General features: G+C 43.0%; 1 protein-coding gene across 1 annotated transcript; it reads left to right on the forward strand.

Moving 5' to 3' along the window:
* Window positions 1-16,437: 16,437 nt before the first annotated feature.
* On the forward strand, window positions 16,438-17,400 carry LOC123065132 (uncharacterized). The gene has a single exon (XM_044488490.1). The coding sequence runs from the start codon at window positions 16,554-16,556 to the stop codon at window positions 17,106-17,108; it is 555 nt and encodes a 184-aa protein (XP_044344425.1). The 5' UTR covers window positions 16,438-16,553; the 3' UTR covers window positions 17,109-17,400.
* The last annotated feature ends 3,931 nt before the right edge of the window (window positions 17,401-21,331 follow it).

Below are 21,331 nucleotides of genomic sequence, written 5' to 3' on the forward strand. Positions count from 1 at the left end.
TAATTTTTGATTGTTCCATGCTATTATATTACTTGTTTTGGATGTTTATGGGCTTTACTTTACACTTTTATCATTTTTTGGACTAACCTACTAATCGGAGGCCCAGCCCGTATTGCTGTTCTTTTGTGCCTATTTTAGTGTTTCGAAGAAAAGGAATAACAAACGGAGTCCAAACGGAATGAAACCTTCGGGAGTGTGATTTTCTGAACGAACGTGATCCAGAGGACTTGGAGTGCAAGTCAAGAACCTTCCGAGGCGGTCACGAGGGTGGAGGTCGCCCCCCTACAGCCCCCCTATCTCGTGGGCCCCTCGGGCGTCCACCGACGTACTTCTTCCTCCTATATATACCCACGTACCCCAAAAACATCAGAAGCGACCATGAAAAGCTATTTCCACCACCGTAACCTTCTGTATCCGTGAGATCCCATCTTGGAGCCTTCGCCGGTGCTCCACCGGAGGGGGAATCGACCATGGAGGGCTTCTACATCAACACCATAGCCTCTCCGATGAGTTGTGAGTAGTTTACCACGGACCTTCGGGTCCATAGTTATTAGCTAGATGACTTCTTCTCTCTCTTTGAATCTCAATACAAAGTTCTCCTTCATCTTCTTGGAGATTTATTCGATGTAACTCTTTTTGCGGTGTGTTTGTTGAGATCCGATGAATTGTGGGTTTATGATCAAGTTTATCTATGAGAAATATTTGAATCTCCTCTGAATTCTTTTATGTGTGATTAAGTTATCTTTGCAAGTCTCTTCGAATTATCAGTTTGGTTTGGCCTACTAGATTGATCTTTCTTGCAATGGGAGAAGTGCTTAGCTTTGCGTTCAATCTTGCGGTGTCCTTTCCTAGTGACAGCAGGGGCAGCAAGGCATGTATTGTATTGTTGCCATCGAGGATAAAAAGATGGGGTTTATATCATATTGCATGAGTTTATCCCTCTACATCATGTCATCTTTCTTAATGCGTTACTCTATTCTTATGAACTTAATACTCTAGATGCATGCTGGATAGCGGTCGATGTGTGGAGTAATATTAGTAGATGCACGCAGGAGTCGGTCTACTTGTCACGGACGTGATGCCTATATACATGATCATGCCTAGATAATCTCATAATTATTTGTTTTTCTATCAATTGCTCGACAGTAATTTGTTCACCCACCGTAATACTTATGCTATCTCGAAGAAGCCACTAGTGAAACCTATGGCCCCCGGTGTTGGGGAACGTAGTAATTTCGAAAATTTTCCTACGCACACGCAAGATCATGGTGATGCATAGCAACAAGAGGGGAGAGTGTGTCCACGTACCCTCGTAGACCGAAAGCGGAAGCGTTATGACAACGCGGTTGATGTAGTCGTACGTCTTCACGGCCCGACCGATCAAGCACCGAAACTACGGCACCTCCGAGTTCTAGCACATGTTCAGTTCGATGACGTCCCTCGAACTCCGATCCAGCCGAGTGTCGAGGGAGAGTTCCGTCAGCACGATGGCGTGGTGACGATCTTGATGTACTACCGACGCAGGGCTTCGCCTAAGCACCGCTACGATATTATCGAGGTGGATTATGGTGGAGGGGGCATCGCACACGGCTAAGGAACGATCCGTAGATCAACTTGTGTGTCATGGGGTGCCCCCCTGCTCCCGTATATAAAGGAGGGAGGGGGAGGTGCGGCCGGCCTAGGAGGGGGCGCGCCAAGGGGAGTCCTACTCCCACCGGGAGTAGGACTCCTTCTTTCCTAGTCCAACTAAGAGAAGGGGGGAAAGGAGGGAAGTGGAGAAGGAAGGGAGAGGGGGGCCGCGCCCCAAACCCTTTGTCCAACTCGTACTGGGCTTGGGAGGGGCGCGCGCCACCTCCTGGCTCCTTCCTACTAAGGCTCATTAAGGCCCAATACTCTTCCCCGTATTCCTGTAACTCCCCGGTACTCCGGAAAATACCCGAATCACTCGAAACCTTTCTGAACTCCGAATATAGTCGTCCAATATATCGATCTTTATGTCTCGACCATTTCGAGACTCCTCGTCATGTCCCCGATCTCATCCGGGACTCCGAACTCCTTCGGTTCATCAAAAATCATAGTCTCATAATAAAACTGTCATCGAAACCTTAAGCGTGCGGACCCTACGGGTTCGAGAACTGTGTAGACATGACCTAGAAATATTCTTGGTCAAAAACCAATAGCGGAACCTGGATGCTCATATTGGCTCCTGCATATTCTACGAAGATCTTTATCGGTCAAACCGCATAACAACATACGTTGTTCCCTTTGTCATCGGTATGTTACTTGCCCGAGATTCGATCGTCGGTATCCAATACCTAGTTCAATCTCGTTACCGGCAAGTCTCTTTATTCGTTACGTAATGCATCATCCCGCAACTAACTCATTAGTCACATTGCTTGCAAGGCTTATAGTGATGTGCATTACCGAGAGGGCCCAGAGATACCTCTCCGACAATCGGAGTGACAAAACCTAATCTCGAAATACACCAACCCAACATGTACCTTTGGAGACACCTGTAGTACTCCTTTATAATCACCCAGTTACGTTGTGACGTTTGGTAGCACCCAAAGTGTTCCTCCGGTAAACGGGAGTTGCATAATCTCATAGTTACAGGAACATGTATAAGTCATGAAGAAAGCAATAGCAACATACTAAATGATCAAGTGCTAGGCTAACGGAATGGGTCATGTCAATCACATCATTATCCTAATGATGTGATCCCATTAATCAAATGACAACACATGTCTATGGTTAGGAAACATAACCATCTTTGATTAATGAGCTAGTCAAGTAGAGGCATACTAGTGACTATATGTTTGTCTATGTATTCACACATGTATTATGTTTTCGGTTAATACAATTCTAGCATGAATAATAAACATTTATCATGATATAAGGAAATAAATAATAACTTTATTATTGCCTCTAGGGCATATTTCCTTCAGTCTCCCACTTGCACTAGAGTCAATAATCTAGTTCACATCACCATGTGATTTAACATCAATATTCATATCTGTATATGATTAACACCTATAGTTCACATCGTCATGTGACCAACACCCAAAGGGTTTACTAGAGTCAATAATCTAGTTCACATTGCTATGTGATTAACACCCAAAGAGTACTAAGGTATGATCATGTTTTGCTTGTGAGAGAAGTTTAGTCAACGGGTCTGTCACATTCAGAGCCGTATTTATTTTGCAAATATTCTATGTCTACAATGCTCTGCACGGAGCTACTCTAGCTAATTGCTCCCACTTTCAATATGTATCCAGATTGAGACTTAGAGTCATCTAGATCAGTGTAAAAGCTTGCATCGTTGTAACTTTTTACGACAGGCTCTTTTATCACCTCCATAATCGAGAAACATCTCCTTAGTCCTCACTAAGGATATTCTTGACCGCTGTCCAGTGATCTACTCTTAGATCAAAATTGTATTCCTTTGTCAAACTGAGAGCAAGGTATACAATAGGTCTGGTTCACAGCATAGCATACTTTATAGAACCTATGACTGAGGCATAGGGAATGATTTTCTTTTCTATTTTCTGCCGTGGTCGGGATTTGAGTCTTACTCAATTTTACACCTTTGCAACACAGGCAAGAACTCTTTCTTTGACTGTTCCATTTTGAACTACTTCAAAATCTTGACAAGGTATGTACTTATTGAAAAACTTATCAAGCGTCTTGATCTATCTCAATAGATCTTGATGCTCAATAAGTAAGTAGCTTTGCCGAGGTCTTTCTTTGAAAAAACTCCTTTCAAACACTCCTTTATGCTTTGCAGAATAATTCTACATTATTTCCGATCAACAATATGTCATTCACATATACTTATCAGAAATGTTGTAGTGCTCCCACTCACTTTCTTGTAAATACATGCTTCTCCAAAAGTCTGTATAAAACCATATGCTTTGATCAACTCATCAAAGCGTATATTCCAACTCCAAGATGCTTGCACCAGTCCATTGATGGATCGCTGGAGCTTGCACATTTTGTTAGTACCTTTAGGATCGACAAAACTTTCTGGTTGCATCATATACAACTCTTCTTTAAAGAATCCATTGAGGAATGCAGTTTTGACATCCATTTGCCAGATTTCATAAAATGTGGCAATTGCTAACATGATTCAGATAGACTTAAGCATCGATACGACTGAGAAAATCTCATCCTATTCAACACCTTGAACTTGTCGAAAACCTTTTGCAACAAGTCGAGCTTAGTAGATAGTAACACTACTATCAGTGTCCGTCTTCCTCTTGAAGATCCATTTATTTAACATGGCTTGCTGATCATCGAGCAAGTCAATCAAAGTCCATACTTTGTTCTCATATATGGATCATGTCTCAGATTTTATGGCGTCAAGCCATTTCGCGGAATCTGGGCTCATCATCGCTTCCTCATAGTTCGTAGGTTCATCATGGTCTAGTAACATGACTTCTAGAACAGGATTATCGTACCACTTTGGTGTGGATCTTATTTTGGAAGACCTACGAGGTTCGGTAGTAACTTGATCTGAAGCTTCATGATAATCATCATTAGCTTCCTCACTAATTGATGTAGGAATCACAGGAACTGATTTCTGTGATGAACTACTTTCCAATAAGGGAGAAGGTACAATTACCTCATCAAGTTCTACTTTCCTCCCACTCACTTCTTTCGAGAGAAACTTCTTCTCTAGAAAGGATCCATCTTAGCAACGAATAACTTGCCTTCGGATCTGTGATAGAAGGTGTACCCAATAGTTACCTTTGGGTATTCTATGAAGATGCACTTCTCCGATTTGGGTTTGAGCTTATCATGCTGAAACTTTTTCACATAAGCATTGCAACCCCAAACTTTAAGAAACGACAGCTTAGGTTCATTGCTAAACCATAGTTCATATGGTGTCGTCTCAACGGATTTAGATGGTTCCCTATTTAACGTGAATGCAGCTATCTCTAATGCATAACCCCAAAACGATAGTGGTAAACCGATAAGAGACATCATAGATTGCACCATATCCAATAAAGTGCGGTTACGACGTTCGGACACACCATAATGCTTGTAGTGTTCCAGGTGGCATGAGTTTGTGAAACTATTCCACATTGTTTTAATTGAAGACCAAACTCATAACTCAAATATTCGTCTCCATGATCAGATCGTAGAAACTTTATTTTCTTGTTATGATGATTTTTCCACTTCACTCTGAAATTCTTTGAACCTTTCAACTATTTCAGACTTATGTTTCATCAAGTAGATATACCCATATCTGCTCAAATCATCTTGTGAAGGTCAGAAAATAACGATACTTGCCACGAGCATCAACACTCATTGGATCGCATACATCGGTATGTATTATTTCCAATAAGTCAGTAGCTTGTTCCATTGTTCCGGAGAACGGAGTTTTAGTCATCTTGCCCAAAAGGCACGGTTCGCAAGCATCAAATGATTCATAACCAAGTGATTCCAAAAATCCATCTTTATGGAGTTTCTTCATGCGCTTTACACTGATATGACCCAAACGGCAGTGCCACAAATAAGTTGCACTATCATTATTAACTTTGCATCTTTTGGCATCAATATTATGAATATGTGTATCACTACGATCGAGATCCAACAAACTATTTTCATTGGGTGTATGACCATCAAAGGTTTTATTCATTTAAACAGAACAACAATTATTCTCTGATTTTAAATGAATAACCGTATTGCAATAAACATGATCAAATCATATTCATGCTCAACGCAAACACCAAATAACATTTATTTAGGTTCAACACTAATCCCGAAAGTATAGGGAGTGTGCGATGATGATCATATCAATCTTGGAACCACTTCCAACACACATTGTCACTTCACCCTCAACTAGTTTCTGTTTATTCTGTAACTCCTGTTTCGAGTTACTAATCTTAGCAACCGAACAAGTATCAAATACTCAGGGGTTAATATAAACACTAGTAAGGTACACATCAATAACATTTATATCAAATATACCCTTGTTCACTTTGCCATCCTTCCTATCCACCAAATATTCAAGGCATTTCCGCTTCTAGTGACCATTTCCTTTGCAGTATAATCACTCAGTTTCAGGCTTTGGTCCAGCTTTGGGCTTCTTCGCGGGAGTGACAACTTGCTTGCCATTCTGCTTGAAGTTCCCTTTCTTTCCCTTTGCCCTTTTCTTGAAACTAGTGGTCTTGTCAATCATCAACACTTGATGCTCTTTCTTGATTTCTACCTTCGTCGATTTCAGCATCACGAAGAGCTCGGGAATCGTTTTTGTCATCCCTTGCATTATAGTTCATCACGAAGTTCTACTAACTTGGTGGTGGTGACTAGAGAATTCTGTCAATCACTATCTTATCTGGAAGATTAACTCCCATATGATTCAAGCGATTGTAGTACCCAGACAATCTGAGCACATGCTCACTAGTTGAGCGATTCTCCTCCATCTTTTAGCTATAGAACTTGTTGGAGACTTCATATCTCTCAACTCGGGTATTTGCTTGAAATATTAACTTCAACTCCTGGAACATCTCATATGGTCCATGACGTTCAAAACGTTTTTGAAGTCCCGATTCTAAGCCATAAAGCATGGTGCACAAAACTATCAAGTAGTCATCATATTGAGCTAGCCAAACATTCATAACGTCTGCATCTGCTCCTGCAATAGGTCTGTCGCCTAGCGGTGCATTAGGGACATAATTCTTCTGTGCATCAATGAGGATAAACCTCAAATCACGGATCCAATCTGTATCATTGCTACTAACATCTTTCAATACAATTTTCTCTAGGAACATATTAAAATAAACATATGAAAGCAACAACCAAGCTATTGATCTACAACATAATTTGCAAAATACTACCAGGACTAAGTTCATGATAAATTTAAGTTCAATTAATCATATTACTTAAGAACTCCCACTTAGACAGACATCTCTCTAGTCATCTAAGTGATTACGTGATCCAAATCAACTAAACCATGTCCGATCATCACGTGAGATGGAGTAGTTTCAATGGTGAACATCACTATGTTGATCATATCTACTATATGATTCACGTTCGACCTTTCGGTCTCCGTGTTTCGAGGCCATATCTGTATATGCTAGGCTCGTCAAGTTTAACCTGAGTATTCCGCGTGCGCAACTGTTTTGCACCCGTTGTATTTGAACGTAGAGCCTATCACACCCGATCATCACGTGGTGTCTCAGCACGAAGAACTTTCGCAATGGTGCATACTTAGGGAGAACACTTCTTGATAATTAGTGAGAGTTCATCTTATAATGCTACCGTCAAACAAAACAGAATAAGATGTATAACAGATAAACATCATATGCAATCAAAATATGTGACATGATATGGTCATGATCATCTTGCGCCTTTTGATCTCCATCTCCAAAGTACTGTCATGATCTCTATCGTTACCGGCACGACACCATGATCTTCATCATCTTGATCTATATCAATGTGTCGTCACATGGTCGTCTCGCCAACTATTGCTCTTGCAACTATTGCTATCGCATAGCGATAAAGTAAAGCAATTATTTGGCACTTGCATCTTATGCAACAAAGAGACAACCATAGGGCTTTTGCCAGTTGCCGATAACTTCAACAAAACATGATCATCTCATACAACAACTTATATCTCATCACGTCTTGACCATATCACATCACAACATGCCCTGCAAAAACAAGTTAGACGTCCTCTACTTTGTTGTTGCAAATTTTACGTGGCTGCTACGGGCTGAGCAAGAACCGTTCTTACCTACGCATCAAAACCACAACGATAGTTTGTCAAGTTAGTGCTGTTTTAACCTTAGCAAGGACCGGGCGTAGCCACACTCGGTTCAACTAAAGTTGGAGAAATAGACACCCGCTAGTCACCTGTGTGCAAAGCACGGCGGTAAAACCAGTCTCGCGTAAGCGTACGCGTAATGTTGGTCCGGGCCGCTTCATCCAACAATACCGCCGAACCAAAGTATGACATGCTGGTAAGCAGTATGACTTGTATCGCCCACAACTCACTTGTGTTCTACTCGTGCATATAACATCAACGCATAAAACCTAGGCTCTGCTACCACTGTTGGGGAACGTAGTAATTTCGAAAAATTTCCTACGCACACGCAAGATCATGGTGATGCATAGCAACGAGAGGGGAGAGTGTATCCACGTACCCTCGTAGACCGAAAGTGGAAGTGTTATGACAACGCGGTTGATGTAGTCGTACGTCTTCACGGCCCGACCGATCAAGCGCCGAAACTACGGCACCTCCGAGTTCTAGCACACGTTCAGCTCGATGACGTCCCTCGAACTCCAATCCACCCGAGTGTCGAGGGAGAGTTCCGTCAGCACGACGGCATGGTGACGATCTTGATGTACTACCGACGCAGGGCTTCGCCTAAGCACCGCTACGATATTATCGAGGTGGATTATGGTGGAGGGGGCACCGCACACGGCTAAGGAACGATCCGTAGATCAACTTGTGTGTCATGGGGTGCCCCCCTGCTCCCGTATATAAAGGAGGGAGGGGCAGGTGCGGCCGGCCTAGGATGGGGCGCGCCAAGGGGAGTCCTACTCCCACCGGGAGTAGGACTCCTTCTTTCCTAGTCCAACTAGGAGAAGGGGGGAAAGGAGGGAAGTGGAGAAGGAAGGGAGACGGGGGCCGCGCCCCCAAACCCTTTGTCCAATTCGGACTGGGCTTGGGAGGGGCGCGCGCCACCTCCTGGCTCCTTCCCACTAAGGCTCATTAAGGCCCAATACTCTTCCCCGTATTCTCGTAACTCCCCGGTACTCCGAAAAATACCCGAATCACTCGGAACCTTTCTGAACTCCGAATATAGTCGTCCAATATATTGATCTTTACGTCTCCACCATTTCGAGACTCCTCGTCATGTCCCTGATCTCATCCGGGACTCCGAACTCCTTCGGTACATCAAAACTCATAAACTCATAATAAAACTGTCATCGAAACCTTAAGCGTGCGGACCCTACGGGTTTGAGAACTGTGTAGACATGACCTAGAACTATTCTTGGTCAAAAACCAATAGCGGAACCTGGATGCTCATATTGGCTCCTACATATTCTACGAAGATCTTTATCGGTCAAACCGCATAACAACATAAGTTGTTCCCTTTGTCATCGGTATGTTACTTGCCCGAGATTCGATCGTCGGTATCCAATACCTAGTTCAATCTCGTTACCGGCAAGTCTCTTTACTCTTTACGTAATGCATCATCCCGCAACTAACTCATTAGTCACATTGCTTGCAAGGCTTATAGTTATGTGCATTACCGAGAGGGCCCAAAGATACCTCTCCGACAATCGGAGTGACAAAACCTAATCTCGAAATACGCCAACCCAACATGTACCTTTGGAGACACCTGTAGTACTCCTTTATAATCACCCAGTTACGTTGTGACGTTTGGTAGCACCCAAAGTGTTCCTCCGGTAAACGGGAGTTGCATAATCTCATAGTTACAGGAACATGTATAAGTCATGAAGAAAGCAATAGCAACATACTAAACGATCAAGTGCTAGGCTAACGGAGTGGGTCATGTCAATCACATCATTCTCCTAATGATGTGATCCCATTAATCAAATGACAACACATGTCTATGGTTAGAAAACATAACCATCTTTGATTAATGAGCTAGTCAAGTAGAGGCATACTAGTGACTATATGTTTGTCTATGTATTCACACATGTATTATGTTTCGAGTTAATACAATTCTAGCATGAATAATAAACATTTATCATGATATAAGGAAATAAATAATAACTTTATTATTGCCTCTAGGGCATATTTCCTTCACCCGGGTCTATCTTTTATCATATAAGCTTTCAATCTACTTTTATTTGCATCTTTACTTTTCCAATCTATATTATAAAATACCAAAAATATATTTATCTTATCATATTATCTCTATCAGATCTCACTTTCGCAAGTGGCTGTGAAGGGATTGACAACCCCTTTATTGTGTTGGTTGCGAGTTCTTTGTTTTTTTGTGTACGTGCGTGGGACTTTTGAGGAGCCTCCTACTGGATTGATACCTTGGTTCTCAAAAACTGAGGTAAATACTTACGGTACTATTGCTGCATCACCCTTTCCTCTTCAAGGAAAACCAACGCAAGCTCAAAACGTAGTAGTGCTAAACACGTGCTCTATGCTACATTATAGACACCTAGCATTCTACCACCGAATGGCTCGGGTGGTGAGAAATACGAGAATGATATGTTATTGGTGACTATCTTGCCTGACATGGGCTCGACCCTAGGGTAGGGCGAGCGGAGCGACTCCCTTGGGTGCTCTTATGGCAAGGGCACCGACCAAGTGTTGTCATTATAGATGTACCAGTACCAACTTAAGGTCCAAAGCAAAAAAAATATCTTAAGCTCACAATGGGAGGTAATGACCCACAAGTGTAGGGGGTCTATCGTAGTCCTTTCGATAAGTAAGGGTGTCGAACCCAACGAGGAGCAGAAGGAAATGACAAGCGGTTTTCAATAAGGTATTCTCTGCAAGCACTGAAATTATCGGTAACAGATAGTTTTGTGATAAGGTAATTTGTAAGGGTAACGAGCAATGAAAGTAAATAAGGTGCAGCAAGATGGCCCAATCCTTTTTTTAGCAAAGGACAAGCCTGGACAAGTTCTTATATGAGAAAAGCGCTCCCGAGGACACATGGGAATTATCATCAAGCTAGTTTTCGTCATGCTCATATGATTCGCGTTCGTTACTTTGATAATTTGGTATGTAGGTGGACCGGTGCTTGGATACTGCCCTTTCTTGGACAATCATCCCACTTATGATTAACCCCTATTGCAAGCATCCGCAACTACAAAAGAAGTATTAAGGTAAACCTAACCATAGCATGAAACATATGGATCCAAATCAACCCCTTACGAAGCAACGCATAAACTAGGGTTTAAGCTTCTACCACTTTAGCAACCCATCATCTACTTATTACTTCCCAATGCCTTCCTCTAGGCCCAAATGATGGTGAAGTGTCATGTAGTCGACGTTCACATAACACCACTAGAGGAAAGACAACATACATCTCATCAAAATATCGAACGAATACCAAATTCACATGACTACTTATAGCAAGACTTCTCCCATGTCCTCAGGAACAAACGTAACTACTCATGAATCATATTCATGTTCATAATCAGAGGGGTATTAATATGCATTAAGGATCTGAAAATATGATCTTCCACCAAATAAACCAATTAGCATCAACTACAAGGAGTAATCAACACTACTAGCAACCCAAGAGTACCAATCTGAGGTTTTGGGTTTGAGAGGAGATGGTGCTGGTGAAGATGTTGATGGAGATTGACCCCCTCCCAATTAGAGGATCGTTGGTGATGGCGATGATGATGATTTCCCCCTCCCGGAGGGATGTTTCCCCGGCAGAACAGCTCCGCCGGAGCCCTATATTGGTTCCGCCAAGGTTCCGCCTCGTGGCGGCGGAGTCCCGTCCCGTAAGCTTGCTAATGATTTTTTCTAGGGTAAAATACTTCATATAGCAGAAGATGGCCACCGGAAGGCTGCCAGGGGGCCCATGAGGCAAGGGGCGCGCCCTAGGGGGGGGGTTGCCCCCACCCTTGTGGACAGGGTGTGGGCCCCCTGACATTGATTCTTTTGCCAGTATTTTTTATTAATTCCAAAAATGACTTTTATGGAGTTTCAGGACTTTTGGAGTTGTGCAGAAGAGGTCTCTAATATTTGCTCCTTTTCCAGCCAAGAATCCCAGCTGCCGGCATTCTCCCTCTTCATGTAAACCTTGTAAAATAAGAGAGAATAGGCATAAGTATTGTGATATAACGTGTAATAATAGCCCATAATGCAATAAATATCAATATAGAAGCATGATGCAAAATGGATGTATCAGTAGGCCACAAACCCCTAATGTATACTGCCTTTGTTCTTTCCTCTTCCCCTTACCCGGGTCGCCGCCATCAACGAAGAAGGTAGGATTTGCAATTTCATATGCTAAAGGCTCATAATCGATCCCACTTTACTAATATCACACATGTTTGGTCCCAATCAATTCCACCCTCCCCTCTACGTGATGTGAACCCCCCAAGTCTATGATGACCATGCCTACTCGGGTGTCCTCATAGAATCCATGGAGGGGCTATGGCTATTCTGCTAAAATGTGTCTTCTTCGCCAAAGGTTTCCTACTACCCGTTATGCTCGGTACAGTAAGTTCAAACTCGAAGGAAACACAAAAAAGTTGCTTCATAGTTGATTTACTTAAACTTCCATCCACCTATTTTCTTCATGGATTTGTTCCTATGTAGCCATCCAAATGTTAGGTTGGTTCATTATCCCGAACAATGCTTGCAAAAATCGAATGTTCAAATAACTTGTTTGCTTTATATCCCGAATACAATCAGGAATTTCTTATAAGTATATACTTCAATTATTCTACGATTATATACAGAGAGAGAGAGAGAGAGAGACTTTTTTTCCAGTGTCTTGAATAAAAGGCCTTGTATTCCAATCTCGTCGTAAACTCTGAAATCTTAGGACCGACCCCAGCTTGACATGGCACCAAGGAGGTAAAATTGGCTGATTGGGTAGCTTAAAATCGTTGTGAATCTCTACAACTCACACTATGCTAGGATAAGTATGGCCTCCTCTCGCAATTCGTGAATGTTAGACACATGATGATTGAGTGTAAGTTTAGCTTGTCCGGGTCGAAATTAGAGTAGTATATTTTATTGTGAGGGTATTACCAAAGACTAAAGAAGTAGACTTTTTTTCCTTCTTTTCTAAAAAAAAAACTTTAGGATAAATTCCAATTTGTACCCTATGTTTCTGTATTTTGGATAGGAATTGTCACATTTAAAGATTTTCATCAAGATTACCTCATTTGGGGAAGCCACATTTTACCCTTTTTAGTTTTTAGCACATTTATATCATGTGGGTCCTAGCAGTTGGCGTGCCAATTCGACGGATTTCCTCTACAACTTGTTTCTTCCACGCACCCGAGAAAATCTTTAGAGTTCTAGAATGAATCATAGTGTATATGTGAATTTCTCACTGTATGTTGTATGTAACATATACCTACAATCAGAGCATGCAATATATAAACTTATTTTTCAAAACGAAGACATGAAGCGTATAAATTGACTACAAATTTAGAATGTACAAATCATCTTGCCAGAGAGAAACTTGTCTTTGACATGGTATGTTGATGTCTGCCACACAACTACACTATGTCTAGGTGTGTATGTGATTTAGTCGAGGATGACATCATATCGTTTATTTGCATAGTTCAAGAACCAATGACAAAGGATTGGCTTTTCACTGTCATGGAAGCTTTGAGCATGAAATCATGGACACGCGTCCTTGTCATGCTTTGGGCTGTATTGTATCCGAGAAGGAGATTAATCCATGTGGGCAAACATCAAAGCTGTTCGCCAGCTATTTTTGGAGAGAACTTGACCTAGTTCAAGACAGTGTGAAAGTGACCAGGGGAGGGGCGCTTGTTGCCAATGTTCAGAATTGGATTGCACTACCATCGGGATTAGTGAAGATCAATATCCATGTGGCGGTGAGAAAAGGAGGTGGGTCTAGGGTAGTGGTTGCAATCTGTAGGACCATCAATGGCGCGTTCATTGGGGCCTCGTCCATCACCATCGTGGGTTGCTTCGATCTGACAATGCTCTAGGCCATGATGCGCAAGGAGGCGCTTGCTCTCACTATGAATTAGGGTGTTATGCATGTGTGGCGTTGCCTCAAATTGCCTTTAGGTCATTCAGAACCTCAAGTGACCGTTTCTGGGCTCATACGGTCATATTGACTATTGTTTGGGAGACAGAGGCATCAACAGCAGTTCACAATGACATCCATCCATCATGAAAATCGAAGCAACAAAGAGATCACAACCTCGCACGTTCTTTGACCTTGCTTCTTACGAGATGTCAATTTTGGTTTGATGAACTACCTTCGGGTTTATGCATTGCTGTCGATTTTAGTTTGATCAGATTTTGAACTAAAACCATGACATTTATTTCAAATTTGACGAAGTATAGTACGTATGTGATAGTGCGAGTTTGTTCCCTAAAAAAATACGAGTTTGGTACTACTTTCGATCAATCTTAGTTTAAAACTGCGACACTTATTTTGAATTAGATGGAGTATTTAAAAAACAATCCATCGTAGCAAAAAAATGTAGTGAAAAAAACAAAAAGGTCCACCGGTTGGCTGACACGAGTCCAAGACCGGAAGATCCAAGCGCAGGAGCGAGAGGGTGAGAGAGAGAGTGCGCAATCTACACAGCCGCAAAAACCCAATGACGAGGGCGTAGCTGTCGGAGCGTGACGCGCGGGAGTGGGGAGTCCAAGTGCAACGAAAAAGAGCCATGCACGCATGCACATCTTCTCGGCCCGGTCGAGCCTCTCGTGATTGCGCACTCCTTGTTTCTTCCTTTTTTTTCTTCATGCAACGCACGGCACGTCGGTACGTACTTACCCGCTTTGCTTGGCCTAGGGTGGCTGGGCAGTTCTGTGGATATCGTCGCGCACAGTGCGGCGGTATGTGGTACAGTCACACCACAGTGCCCGTGATCGATCACTTGCTTTGCTGTGAAGAATTTCATTTTGGTTTCTCCAAATCTTGTTTTTATCGTCGAAAGACATGTTCACTTCACTACTTGTTTAGGGTCAGAAGAGAGGAATGCCCATATACTTTTGGTTGATATAACTGTCTTTCTACTTGTACTAGCATTTGTGTCTGATCTGCCGTATGTGGGGGATTACTGGCAGTTATTATTATTTTCTAAGAAAATGTGTCTTTCTCTAACAGTTTTAAGTCTCGGTGCAATCGTAGTTCTTCACGCACGCATCATTTCCACCATGTCTCGCTCTTGATCCTGGAGAGGACAGGAAGTGACCAGCGCGACAGATCCGTTAGTGTCGATTGCAACACACTGCAAGTTGCAACCATGCACGAATGCAGTGGCGGAGCTAGCGAGATATTACTGAGGGGGCAAATAGCCAAATATAATTGTCTGGAGGGGTCATATATTGTATTTATCTTAACTTGTGTCATCCTAAACAATGTTTCTTCACAAAATATTCTTAGGCTGGGGGGCCATGGCACCTGCAGCATAACAAATAGCTCCGCCAGTGCACGAATGGTGTTCTCTTGCAATTCAGTCTCGAAGTAGGATTATTACTCGTGGCCCAGAAAATTCGAGCAAGTCCATCAACTTACTATCTGCACAAATGTCTATCACGATGACCAAGTGTAACAGTCGTTCTTCATCGTGGAGACTGGAGAGGACAAGTAGTAACCAGCCTGCGACTTTCAATAGTTTGGAGATGAAAAATAAAAGCAATGGTACCACTGAAAGTTGAGACCATGCATGCATAAATAACGGGCTTATGTCTTTCCAATTAAGATTTTTCGCGTACCACAAACACTAGCTACTACTCCAGCCTACTGCTACTGCTACTTTTTTTTTAAATACGGTACAAACGCAAGCATTTATATACACACGTATACACTTATCCCTAAATGCGAGCATCATCATTTAAACCCTGGTGGGCTGGAATACCATAATCCCTCTAATCATTCAATCACGGATTGGTTCGCGCTGCTACTGCTACTAGTATATAGGGCCTGTTTGGTTTCAAATAAGTCACCAACTTATAAGTCGAAAAGTAAAAAAAGTGACTTATTTTGCCAAACAGACCCGACTTATAAGTCACTCCGACTTATAAGTCATAAGTTGCTCCACCCCAACTTAAAACTTATAAATCACCTCCTTTTGCATGGGTCCCACCACTTGCATGATGTTGATTGGTGTGAAAAGGTATGGAAAGGTGACTTATAAGTCAGGTGACTTATTGGAACCAAACATGCCCTAAGTCATAAGTTGCTCCACCCCAACTTAAAACTTATAAATCATCCCCTTTTGCGTGGGTCCCACCACCTGCATGATGTTGATTGGTGTATGAAGGTGTGTTAGGTGACTTAGCCAGGTGACAACCAAACAAATGTGACTTATAAGTCACTGGTTTTAAGTCACCGGACTTATAAGTCAGGTGACTTATTGGAACCAAACAGGCCCATAATTACTCGTGGATAAGAAAATTCGAGCAGGTCGATCAGGTAGCTCTGCCACCTTCCCAAGCTACATTAAGATCTCGCTGACGGGTCACGAGCATGAGACGTTGAGGCCAGCTAGCTCAGCACTAGCTGAACCAAGTAACCGTTAGCTAATCGTAGCCATAGGAATGTTGAGAGATCTACGGCTTCCAGGTGATCCCTCTCGCCTTCTTAATTATGAATGTCACGAGCAGAGACGAGGCACCGACTCGTCCGCTCCACACGTATCGGCGGCGCTCCGTGAGCGGCGAGGTGGATGCATACGTACCCTATCCCTCGACGGTATAAAAAGCTCGCCCCCTCCTTCACATTGATATTCAACTCGCACTTGCAATCTGTCAGAGTTCACTAGCTGCTATACATCAGCTGCTTGATAATCTGCCAGAGCTTTCCACTTAGTTTGCGGTTGGTTTCTTGCATCAAGGGTAGCTTAGCTGCTTAGCTAGATCGATGGCGCCTAATGGTGACGCGGCGGTGGCGGCGGCGGCGGAGGCGGTGCCGATGGGGCGGCCGAGGCAGCAGCCGAAGCCGCGGAGGATCTCGATGGAGGGGCTCCAGCGCGCCATGTCCGACCTGGCCCTGGAGTTCACCAAGAAGGCGGCCGTGTTGGACGCGGCGGCCAAACTGCCGGCGGTGTCGGAGCAGGTGGACGACGCGCGCTGCGAGTGCTGCGGCATGACGGAGGAGTGCTCGGCCGAGTACGTGCGGCGCGTGCGGGAGCGGTACTGCGGGCGGTGGGTGTGCGGGCTGTGCGCGGCGGCGGTGACCGACGAGGCGGACAGGAGCCGGAGCACGACGGAGGAGGCGCTGGCTGCGCACATCGCCGTGTGCGGGCGGTTCAACCGCCTGGGGCGCGCCAACCCGGTGCTCATGCAGACGGAGGCCATGAGGGAGATCTTCAGGAAGAGGGGCAAGTCCAACAGCCCCAGGGACAGCGCAAATGCCGGTGGCCTCACCAGGAGCTCCAGCTGCATGTCTGCCATCACCAAGGACCTCATGAAATAGTCAAGGAGTATCCGACCTCTTTTTCAGCCGGCGGACGCAAGAGGATCGTGAAATATATATATCTCATCTCATAAAGCTACTCCGTCCGTTCCGATTTACTCGTCCTGGTTTTAGTTCAAATTTAAACTAAAATCACGACGAGTAAATCAAAATGGAGGGAGTATGTATGTATGTACATACAGCTGAAGCTCAGTGTGGAATCGTCAGTGGTATATGCTGCATGATATTAGTATAAGGTTTAGCTAAAGAAAGAAAAAAAATCAGTATTAGTAAAGGGCTCGTTCAAAACGAAGGAAATTGGGAGTACCTAGAACTCATCTAGATGAGATATAATTTGGTCTCATTCACTTTGTAAATAAAAAGAAATACAACTCACGTCAGCAACACGCATCTTATAGCATCACATTCAATAGCTATAAAAGGTGAATGAGACCAAATTATATCTCATCTAGATGAGTTCTAGCAAAACTGAAGGAAATTTGTCTACGTGTAGAGCCTTTCGGCCTGTTTTTTTTTTTTTTTGGTTTCTGCGCTCGGCTTGGTGTATACGATGCATGTATATATACCACCCTGTCTTTGTTTTAGGGCACCATGTGTGTATGTGTGTTGACTGAACCTGTTGCAAGTATATACAGTTTCTGAGGCTCGTTACGAAGGAGAAAAAAAGAATCAGATATTAGATTTTCCTTTTAGGAGAACATGCAACTTTATTAGTACTTAAAAGTTAAAACATGTATGGGATTTCATCTGATACAATTTGCAAAATGCAATCAGGTGGATCTTGGAGCCACAACTTGCACATCACATGACTTACACCTTCCTAGCTAAAGACTCTCTGTTTCGCATATTAGCTTTCTTTTGGGTCAAACTTGCTAAACTCTGACTAAGTTTATAAAAAGAGAATCAATATCCGCAGTACCACGTCAATGCCATTAGAATCATCATTCAATATATTTTTGTACCATATATATTTTTCATTATGAAAGTTTAAATTGTTTTCGATAAACTTGATCGAATTTTATAAAGTTTGACTTAGGTTAAAACTAATAAAAACGGAGGGAGGAATAAGCAACTTTGGCCTTCTTCTCATGTCTCGAATGCCATTCCTGTATATGGTTGTACACCGATTCCGCCACCACACGCGCACAGCGACCCCCTTTCCATCGTTGGCGTCATATCTGCTATCCATAGACCATACACCGTTCTGGATCATCACTTCATTTTCCTCATCACTCACATAGACAATCCACTCCTGCAACCAAATGGATAGAGCGCCTCCGGAGTTAACTCACACTCGTGGGATCGCCACCGAAACCCCCCTCTCGAGTGAAGAAATTTCCAAAACATCGCAAGTGCGGACAAGCCCATAACCTATGAAATATTGTTTCCTTTCTCCCACAGGCAGTACAGAACACACCTTGCTTGATTCTTCGACCATGTAACTTCACGCGAAAAGCCATTCCGTTTCTCATCAACCTCCACATGTGAATCTTAGCTTTGCCTGGTGCGTTCATATCCGACAGCAACAACCAGCTCCTATGCTCCTATCCGACAGCAACAACAATCTTAGCTTAGGCCGCTCAGACCTCGCCATGTTGATCCCCATACAGAGACTGTTTCAGAATGAATGAACTTTACATGTTCTTTTTTTGCGGGATAACTTTACATGTTTTCGAGAGAAAGATCAAAGGAATTTTTCCATCGGTGAAGTTGTTTCCCTTGTTTCCTCTATGATTTGTTTGCTCTGTAAGAGCATCTACAACTGCATTTGCTTAATATGATTCCCTATACGTGGCATGTTTGCGAACAACGACTGGTCACCCCTCATTTGTTCGCGTTCACAGTCGTCCCCCTTACATGCAAACCTCCAAATTCATACAATCTCATGCAACATAGATTAGATGATGTACTTCATAGTTCATATATGACATAGGACATAGTTAGGACATACCATACGGGAGTTCATTATACATGCCATCGGTCTATCAAAATTAGGCATGTTCTATTAGTTAAAATCGGGCTATAGAAAAAGTTCACCCACAACTGCCCTTGCCCTTGTCTTCTTGGTCGAGATAGTAGCGCTAGAAGACGACATAGGGGTCGAGGCGGGTCTGCTCGGCGGGAGGTGTTGGATGTAGCACATAAAACCCGGATTTTCTCCACCGCGAGGGCATGCGCCACCCAGGCTTGCCGCTTCACCATGATCCCGGCAAGGGTGTCATCCACGACCTTGTCCACCACAACACGCCTTCACCCTCTCACGCCAGGCACACCAGGCCTCGATCTTGGCTTTGCCACCATAGCTGGTGCATACCTGGTCATACATACATGCGGAGTTCACCTCGGACTTGGAGTCCGACTTCGTAGGGACTAGGTGCCAACTTCGAGGTTGCTCGGATGCCGCGGGGCCACCCTCGGGGGTGCGTCATTACCTCCAGCCGCCTCTCGCCAACTCCAGATCGAAAACGTACACGCGCCTCGATCCACCGATGTATGCATTGATGCTGCTAGATCAAAGCCCCACTGGCTCGTACGTTGCAAAGGCACGGGTGAGGGCGCGCCCGACCCTTCAATAGGTGTGCGCCTATTACTCCATTCACCGCGAGCTTCAGATGATGGATTCAAGCAGCGAGGCAGCCGGAGCTTGGGTTTCCTCCCGGGGCCGGCGAATAACCAACCGGACGGTTATCTCCTTCCATCCGAGTAGTGGACGAGGTCCCAGTCGACGGATCCGAAGTTTTCGGACTCACATCCACTACCCGCCATGCCGGAAATGGTCGAAGGTCACTGGAGAGGAGCTTTCCGGAGCGGACTGGAAGTTGAGGGGGAAATGGCTAGGGTTCAGACCGAGGTGCAGATAAGGACGAAGTATTTTTTAGGACCGGGGTGGACAGGTCCAATATGGCGGACGCACCTAGGTGAGTCTGGGCACCCCAAAAATGTTCATGAAGCTTTAATAAGTGTTGTGAAATTTGAAAAGGTGTCAAAGGGTTTTGAAAGGTGTTAATGTATTTTTAAATGTTCATGTATTTTGAAAAATGTGTGTGAAATTTAAAAGTGCTCATTTTTCTAAATTTTTGGAAAAAAATTCTGTTCATGGAAATAAAAAGTTTCAAATGTAAGAAAGAGTTCAAAATCTGTAGAAAACATTTGTATATTTTAATTTAATGTAATTCTAATAAAGTGTTCATGTAGTATAAACAATATTTGTGCAAATCTAAAAATATACATTTTAAGAAATTTTTGTGTAGTTTTTTAAAACTTCCATGTCAAAAAATCATTTTTAAATAATACTTTTCAAAATTTACTGTTCATGGGATGGAGATGAGCCCGAGTTCATAAATGGTTATTCATATCCCAGCCCACTATCTTACACGATAAAAATTTGTTTGTTTAGCTAGCCTAGCCCACTATCCCGAAGTTTCCGATCCGTGCACTATGGGGAGGTAATATGTGTCGGTTATAGCGGTGCATACACTCAGCAGGTCTATATGTCGCCCGTACCAATTCCTGGGAGTTCCTATGCGCCGCTTGCTGCGGCAAACAGTCCCTCCCGCACAGGAGTGGCCCAACTGGGCCGGCCCATGTATAGCACAGCAAAAAATCAAGCCATCCAGCTCTCTACGCGCGATACTAGCCACCACACCAACTTTTCTGCTTATAACAAGTCACCAGCAGCATCGTATTTACTGTCGTGTACAGATTTTTCAATTATTGCACACATTTTAGGAAACACGGATTTTTTTTGGAAAATTTAACATTTCGAAATGGTATTTGAATTATACAAAAAGAATTAGAATTAGAAACAGTTTTTGAAAAAAAATCAGAACATTTTCAGAAATAATAACAAATTTTTAAACACGTTTTTTTGAATTACGAACATTTTTACAAATGATTCGAACATTTTCTGAAAAAGTGAACAAATTTCAAAATACTGAATGTTGTTGAAAGAGTGAACAAATATGTGAACCGAATAATTTCTGAAATGTTCAAACAATTTTTGAATACTTGCACATATTTTGTAAAACTAGACAATTTTGAAAATTCCAAACCTTTTCCTAAACGTGATTTTTTTTGAAAATCCTGAACCATTTTGGAAAAAGTGAATAATTTTCAATATGCCGACCATTTTTTAAAACGTGAACAAAAGTCGAAAATTCTGAAAAACTTTGGGCAAAATGAATAATATTCATAATTCCGAACATTTTCTAAGACTCGAAGAA

This window comes from Triticum aestivum, chromosome 3B (assembly GCF_018294505.1).
Source record: "Triticum aestivum cultivar Chinese Spring chromosome 3B, IWGSC CS RefSeq v2.1, whole genome shotgun sequence".
NCBI classification, from domain to species: domain Eukaryota; kingdom Viridiplantae; phylum Streptophyta; class Magnoliopsida; order Poales; family Poaceae; genus Triticum; species Triticum aestivum.